Source organism: Gossypium hirsutum, chromosome A11, assembly GCF_007990345.1.
Source record: "Gossypium hirsutum isolate 1008001.06 chromosome A11, Gossypium_hirsutum_v2.1, whole genome shotgun sequence".
NCBI classification, from domain to species: Eukaryota; Viridiplantae; Streptophyta; class Magnoliopsida; order Malvales; family Malvaceae; genus Gossypium; species Gossypium hirsutum.
In genome coordinates, this window is record NC_053434.1 from 10,310,549 (window position 1) to 10,319,254 (window position 8,706).

The 8,706-nt window shown below is 34.0% G+C and overlaps 1 protein-coding gene across 1 annotated transcript; it reads left to right on the top strand.

The window, feature by feature from the left end:
- Positions 1–2,139: 2,139 nt before the first annotated feature.
- Positions 2,140–3,881, top strand: LOC107942873 (transcription factor MYC2). The gene has a single exon (XM_016876603.1). It carries the CDS (start codon positions 2,194–2,196, stop codon positions 3,679–3,681), a length of 1,488 nt encoding a protein of 495 aa, XP_016732092.1. The 5' UTR covers positions 2,140–2,193; the 3' UTR covers positions 3,682–3,881.
- The last annotated feature ends 4,825 nt before the right edge of the window (positions 3,882–8,706 follow it).

An 8,706-nucleotide genomic window follows, 5' to 3' on the forward strand; every position in this document is an offset into this window, starting at 1 on the left:
TTTTCAATCTATATCATGAGTGTAGTAAATTTTAGTATTATATATTTTTGTATGTATATTTGAAATATTTCACATATAAAAATATTTGAAATATCATACCCACAATGTAGATGAAAAAATAATGATATTTAAAATATTTTACATATCAAAATAATAATAATATTTGAAATAATTATTTCTTTTTATAATATTAAAAATCATCATACCTACAATATAGGTGGAGAAAATAAATATTTGACATATAAAGAAAAATATGTAAAAAAAATTAGTTGATATTTTTAAAAAATAAAATATATTTAACATTGATAAATATAAAAATATATTATATATATTTATTAAGTTATTTATATAAATAAATGATTTATTAATTTCAAATATTTTTAACATGATGATATATATAATATATTTTTATTATATAATTAAAAATTTATTATATAATTTTATTAATTAAAAATAAAAAGAAAACCTAAAAAAAAGATGAAATAAAAAAATATATAAATATGCTTAGAAAAAAATTAAAGGATGAAATTACTATTATTTTAACTATCTAATAAAAAAAATTAATTAAAAATAACATAAAAGTCTCTCCAAAATCAACCATACTCACAAATGCCTACTTTTATTAAAAAATGACATTTTCTTCAAAAATTAGTCTTCATTCTCTCTAATTTAATAGGAGATTTGATGGAGGAATCACATTATTTTCGAATGACAAGAAGGCATGATTATGAGATATATGTACGGGGCAACAATTTAATAATGACAAAGTTTATTATATTATTACGATGAATCTTTTCATTTCACATCAAAGTAAATGTTCAATGAATTTGCTTCTACCCTTTGCTTCACGTACTTCAAAAATAATGAAAACCTCAATATAAATTGTTGATAAGTTGGTGAAAAATAGTGTAGTTTCATGATGTTGTGTAAATTAATTATCTCGTTAAAAATTTTATTTATATGTATTATTAAGTGGTGATTTGAATTTTTTAATTTTTTTTATTATATAAATAACCTGAAATTAAATGATGAGTAGAATTAAGTAAAAATTCTATAGTATCCATCTACTAAAGGTTATATTGTATTTTGTCATTTCTATTGAAAAAAATGAATAAATTCATCCTTATAAGTTAGAGACCAAAGAACAAAATGGCTATTTTGTTAAAAATTTATTTCATTTATACTTTTAAGTGATGATGTGACTATCGAAGTAACTAAATAGCAACATGTGGTATGCCACATGTACCTCATGCTAATGTGACACATATTACCATATCAACAAATATTTAAAAATTAATAAAATCTAAAAAATAAATAAGACAAATAGTTGTACCCAAGTTCATCCTAGACGTTGTTTTAAAATAATTATAAAAAATTATATATTTTTTTAAAATTAATGTTGTCCACATAAGCATAAGGTATACGTGGCACATTATATGTTGTTATTTGATTGCTTCGTCAGTTACGTAATCATTTAAAAGCATAAATGGATGAATTTTTTAACAGGACTTCCATTTATTTAAGTAAAAAGAGTAAATTACAATCCAACTCCTAATTAAGGTATCTTTATGGCACTTTTACCTTAATTAATTCCATGTCACTTAAAAATTCGAAATCATCACATATAAATAGAAATTTTAACAAAATAATTAATTTACATTATTTTTTTCTAATTTACTATTTTTTTAATAAAAAAACAAAATGCAATCCATATTTTAAACACTGTATCACAACTAAAAGGGAAAGTAGATAAGTTTGAAAAGTAGGTTGAGACAAGAATGTGTGATGAATTATTAAAAGGGTAAAAGATAAAAAATAATTTTTTATTTTGGTTCAACAGTTGCCTCTTGAGTTTAGTATAGGAAACATTTAAAATGGTTTAAATGCTATTCCCTTGTTAAAATGGTTTAAATTGATTTTGGTATTGATTGAGGTTTAAGATAAAAAAGAAGGAAAAGAGAAGAAATTTGATGTAAACGCAAACAATGAGGGAGGAGGAGCCCACACACGCATCAGTAGTCAGTCAGTCACTGGGGCTTTCGCTATCACTTCATGTGCTAGTGCTGCGTAATAGGTCCCCCCCCCCCCCCCCCAAACCCTTCCATCTTCTGCTATCTGGCCCTTATAAACCCAACGCCCCCTCCAACCTCTCATTCCATTCCACACCTCCCTGTTTTCTCCTTTCTGTCACCCATGGAAGACCTCATAATCTCTCCCTCTTCATCTTCTTCTCTGGTTTCCTTTTCCCAGGAAACTCCGTCTCCAATCCTTCAGCAGAGGCTGCAGTTTGTAATTCAAAGCCAGCAAGATTTGTGGGCATATGCTATATTATGGCAGACACTGAACGATGACCTGGGTCGTCTGTTCTTGGCTTGGGGAGATGGTCATCTTCAATGCACTAAAGATGCTTCTCCAAGGTTGAGTTCCGGCTTCCACAGCGAACGAACTAAGGTGATTAAAGGAATCCAAGCCCTCATTGGAGACCAACATGACATCGATTTGTCTATGATCGACGGAACCGATATCACTGATGTCGAATGGTTCTATATGATGTCAATGGCTCGATCCTTCTCTGCTGGCGAAGGGATTCCTGGCAAGGCTCTTAGTACTGGGTCTTTGGTTTGGTTAACTGGTGCTCATGAGTTGCAATTTTACAATTGTGAAAGAGCTAGAGAAGCCCAAATGCATGGCCTTGAAACACTGGTTTGCATACCCACTTCTTGTGGTGTTCTTGAACTAGGATCCTCAGAGATTATCAGGGAAAACTGGGGTTTAGTCCAGCAAGTGAAATCCCTATTCGAATCCGATCTCATTGGTCTGGTTCCAAAACAATCGACTCCTCCAAATTTAACCCCAGCTTCGGTCCAGTTCCTTAACAGAAATATCTCATTTGCAGACATCGGCATAATAGCGGGTGTTCAGGAAGAAGACGGTGCAAGCCAGGATATTAAAACAAAGCAAGAGCATAACAATAACCAAACCAAGAAAGATTCCTCAAAACTTGGGCAACCTTCTTATGTGGACTCAGAGCATTCGGATTCTGATTTTCCATTACTAGCCATGAATAACGTGGAGAAGCGAACCCCAAAGAAACGAGGAAGGAAACCCGGGCTCGGACGAGAGACACCGTTGAATCATGTGGAAGCGGAGAGGCAACGCCGTGAGAAGCTGAACCACAGATTCTACGCTCTCCGAGCAGTAGTCCCGAACGTGTCGCGCATGGACAAAGCATCGCTCTTATCTGACGCTGTTTCCTACATCAATGATCTAAAGGCGAAAATTGATGAATTAGAGTCGCAGCTTCAGAGAGAGTGTAAGAAAGTGAAGGTAGAAATGGTTGATACAATGGATAACCAAAGCACCACTACTACTACCACATCTGAGGAAGAGCAACAGGCAGCCAGGCCCAGCTATTCATCTCCTGGAACTGGGAGTGGCATTGAACTGGAGGTCAAGATTATGGTAAATGATGCAATGATAAGGGTTCACTCAGAGAATGTGAACTATCCAGCAGCTAGGCTAATGGGTGCCCTTCGTGACTTGGAATTCCAGGTCCGTCATGCAAGCATGTCGTCTGTTAACGACCTCATGCTTCAAGACATAGTGGTCAGGCTTCCTGATGGGTTGAGAACTGAAGAAGGCCTCAAATCTGCTCTCCTCAGGAGGCTAGATCTGCAGTAAGGTTTTATTATGGTTATCCAGAGTTTGTATTTTAAAATGCTCTATTTCCTCCTACTTCTTTCAGTTTATTTTGTTTTAACTTTTGCTTCATCTTCAGGTTTGCTTTAGCCGTTTCTTTGCTTTTCTGCTTGTTACTATGTAACTCTTTGGGAGAGGGTTCTGCACTGCTTTCTTTTATCAAATGTTCTATATTTATTCTAGTGTCTGTTCCCCGAGTTAAGGACAATAATATTCCTTAATGGATTATACACATACAAAAAAGAACGGAAACAATATTCGTGCATGTTTATCAACTAGAAACCAAATCCATGCCAAAAACATGTATAATAATGTCTGCCCCTATTTAAGGACTCAAATATACATATTTTTGTTTTTACAAATCAAATCAGACTACTATTGATGAACCTCAAAATCTGTGACTTGAGGATGCCATGGAGACTGGACAATCGTTGAGGAATTGTGCAAAACAGAGGACCGTATACCACTTTACCACGTATAAAGAGACGCTTATATTTATGGTAACTGCTCCGGGATCAGTCCACGAAGTGAACCTATATCTTTTTTTAAAATGAAAAGGCAAAATAAAATATTTTTGAGAAATATTTGGAAAAACAAAATTTATAAGTTTTGGATGTTCTTAAATTTGGCTCTTAAAAACTTAACGATGACAAATCTCTATAAATTTTTTATATTACAAAACTTAACCAATTTCTAACTCGTTAGAATTAAATGACTCGAATCTTTATTTAAATAAAATACAATGGTTACACTTCTCTTATTTTATTTTAGCATAAGGTTTTTTAAACCTTATTAAATTCCATCTATTTGATATTGATTAGAATAAGGTGTTTCAGTCTTACTAGAATATGACTTTACAAGCCTATAAATAGACCTAGTCTATTCTTTTAGTGAATTTTCTTCTCCTCTGTCCGTGGTTTTTTCTTGAAAGGGTTTCCACGTAAAAATCTGTGTGTCCTGTACTTTATTTTATTTTATTTTTTTACAAAGTGGCATCAGAGCTTCCGAGTTGTTCATCTCGATCACGGCAATGGCGTATTTGAAGTATGAAATTTCGCTGTTTGATCGCAACATCAAATTTGCATTGTGGCATATTAAGATGCAAGCAGTTCTTATGCAGATGGATCTGGAGGATGCCCTGTTAGGGATAGATAAGATGCCTTCGACATTAACAGATGAAGAGAAGAAGCGTAAGGATCAAAAGGCGTTAACATAATTACATCTGCATTTGTCCAACGAAATTTTGCAAGATGTGATGAAAGAGAAAACCACCGCTGTATTATGGAAGAGGCTAGAACAAATATGTATGTCAAAAACTCTAACAAGCAAGCTGCATATGAAGCAGCGTTTTTATGCTCATCGTTTGGAGGAAGGTACATCTATACACGAACACTTAACAGTGTTTAAAGAAATTCTCTCAAACTTGGAGGCCATGGAGGTTCAATATGATAAGGAAGATCTAGGGTTGATTCTACATTATTCGTTGCCCCCGTCTTATTCAACCTTTAGAGACACGATTTTATATAGTCGCTAATATCTCACAGTTGATAAGGTTTATTATTCTTTGACCTCGTATGACAAGATGAAGCATCTTCTAGTTAACCCGACTCTCAGAGAGAGGATCTCATTGTTCGTGGTAGACAAGATCGGAATGCTGATGATGATTGTGGAAGGATACAAGAATGGAATCCTCGCGGAAAATCTAAGGGTAGATCAAAATCTTCAAATAGAGGTAAAACTTGTAACTTCTGCAAGAAAAAAAGGCACATTAAATTTGAGTGCTATAAGCTACAAAATAAGACTAAAAGGGAGGCTACGAATCAAAAGGGAAAACAACCAGAAAATTCCTGTGAAGCTGATGTTGTAGAAGACTACAACGATGGTGAACTTCTAGTCGCTTCGGTCAACAATTCTAAAGTGACCGATGAGAGAAGACTTGATTCAGGCTGCACCTTCCATATAAGCCCCAATCAGGATTGGTTTATAACTTATGAAACAATGTCTGAAGGTGTTGTTTTGATGGGAAATAATGCTTCGTGTAAATTCGCAGGTGTTGGACCAATTAAAGTTAAGATGTTTGATGGAGTTGTCAGAACACTTAGTGACGTACGACATGTTCCAGAATTGAAAAGAAATTTAATTTCGTTGAGTGCTCTTGATTCAAAAGGGTATAGATACACAGTTAAAAGTGGGGTTTTAAAAATTTTCAAAGGTTCTCTTGTTATGATGAAAGGGCAGAGAAAGACTGCCAAGTTATATATTTTGTAGGGTTCTACTGTTATTGGTGATGCAGCTGTCGTTTCCTCTTCCTTGTCAGATGATGATATTACTAAAATTTGGTATATACGGTTAGGGCATATGAGTGAGAATGACATGGCAGAATTGAGCAAAAGAGGACTTCTAGATGGGTAAGGAATTTACAAATTGAATTTCTGTGAGCACTGTGTTTTTGGGAAGCAAAAGAGAGTTTGATTCACCAGAGGAATCCATAACATGAAGGGAACGTTAGAATATATTCATTCTGATCTGTGGTTGCCATCCAGAGTGCTTTTGAGAGGTGGAGCTAATTATATGCTAACCTTTATTGATGATTTTTCCAGAAAAGTTTGGGCGTTCTTCTTGAAGCAAAAAAGCGACGTGTTTTCTACATTTAAGTCTTGGAAAATTATTATTGAAAAACATACGGGAAAACAAATAAAATACCTCTGCACAGACAATAGCTTAGAGTTCTATTCTAATGAGTTTAATATATTGTGCAAGTCAGAAGGGATCGTGAGACACTTGACAGTTCGTCATACTCCGCAGCAAAATAGCGTTGCAGAACGAATGAACAGAATGATCATGGAGAAGGTTCGATGTATGTTTTCAAATGCCAACTTACGAAAGTTGTTTTAGGCCGAAGTAGCCTCTACTATATGTTTTTTGATCAACCGATCCCCATCCGTTGCCAATGAGAAAAAGATTCCGCAAAAGGTATCTAGTAATCCTGCAAATTATTCTGATTTAAAGATTTTTAGGTGTCCTATGTATGCTCATTTTGATAATGGAAAATTAGAACTGAGATCTATTAAATGTGTTTTTCTTGGTTATAAAGCTGGTGTAAAAGGGTATAAGTTATGGCGTCCTAAAAATAGAAAAGTTGTGATTAGCAGAGATGTTTTTTATGAAACTGCTATGCTGCCTAACTTATCACTTAAAGACTCTTCTAATAAAGAAAATCAAAAGCAGGTGGAGCATCAGATTAATATAGAGTCGACTCCTCAAGCCAGTACAAAAATTAATGATAGAGTTACTTCTTCACCTCAATACTCTATCGCCAAAAATAGAACTAGAAGAGAAATTAAACCTTCAAAGAAGTATGCTGAGACTGATCTAGTTGCTTATGCTTTAAATGTGGCTGGAGATATAGATGCGAATCAAGAGCCATCTAATTATTCTGAGGCGGTTAGCTGTAAAGACTCAGAAAAGTAGATGTTTGCTATGCAAGAGGAGATGGAATCACCACAAAAATAGAACATAGGATCTTGTGAAACTTCCTAAAGGTAAAAAGGTTGTTCGTTGTAAATGGGTGTTTAAAAAGAAAGAAGAGACTCTAGGAGTTGAAGAACCCAGATATAAAGCAAGGCTTGTTGCAAAGGGTTACAGTCAAATTCTAGGAGTGGACTTCACAGATGTGTTCTCCCCAGTTGTTAAGCATAGTTCGATTCGAGTTTTGCTTGGTATTGTAGCCATGCATGATTTGGAGCTTGAGCAGTTAGATGTAAAAACTACATTTTTGCATGGAGAACTTGAGGAGGATATTTATATGCAACAACCAGAGGGTTTTACAGTCTCAGAAAAAGAGAACTATGTTTACTTGCTAAAAAAGTCCCTTTACAGTTTGAAACAATCACCAAGACAGTGGTACAAGAGGTTTGATTCCTTTATGACTTCTCATGATTTCAAAAGAAGTAGTTTTGACAGTTGTGTTTACTTTAAGAAAAACAGTGATGGTTCTTTTGTGTATCTACTTCTTTATGTTGATGACATGTTGATAGCAGCAAAAGATAAAGGAGAGATAAGAAAGGTTAAAGTCCAACTAAGTGAAGAATTTGAGATGAAAGATTTACGACCAGCAAAGAAGATACTTGGTGTGGAGATTCTCAGAGATAGAAAAGCGAGCAAATTGTATCTAAGTCAGAAGGGGTACTGTAACACCCCTTACCCGAGACCGTTTCCGGAGTCGAGCACGAGGCATTACTTAGCTTATCTTACCAATTCGGAGCATAAAAACTAGGTTTGAAAATTTATTTCATTATTCGCAGCAAATCTGTCCAATCGTGCAGCAGTTACTAAATTAATTATAACTTGAGCTACAGAACTCGAAATTTAATTCCGTAAATTTTCCCTGAAACTAGACTCATATATCTACTTACCATAAAATTTTTAGAATTTTTGGTTCAGCAAATTAGTACAGTTTATTAGTTAAAGTCTCCCCTGTTTCACCACCTGACTGCTCTGACCTCTAGTCACTAAAAATAAGTTTTCTCACTGTAGGATTTTCATATGAAGTTCTTACTTGTTTCTACAGAAAATAGACTCATTAAGAAATCTAAGCATGTAAATTTCAACTCATAACCATTTTTGTACAATTTGTAATTATTTTCTAAACTCAGAACAGGGGACTCCAAAAACAGTTCTGACCCTATCTTACTAAAATTCACATATCTTAAAATATAAATTTCCTTTTTCTACACCGTTATTTTTCAATGAAAATAGACTCAACAAGCTTTAATTCCATATATCATTCACCCTCTAATTCATTTTATACTATCTTGGGTGATTTTTCAAATTCACGTCACTGTACTGCCTGAATTCTGTTTCTTTGCAAAATTTTATCCTTTCATGATTTCCATGCATAATTTATCACCTAATCTTTCATAACAACAAACACCTTCATCCTTAATCATTTTAATAACCATACATCATCAAATACTTACACATCACTCATTAGCAAAATCATCATTA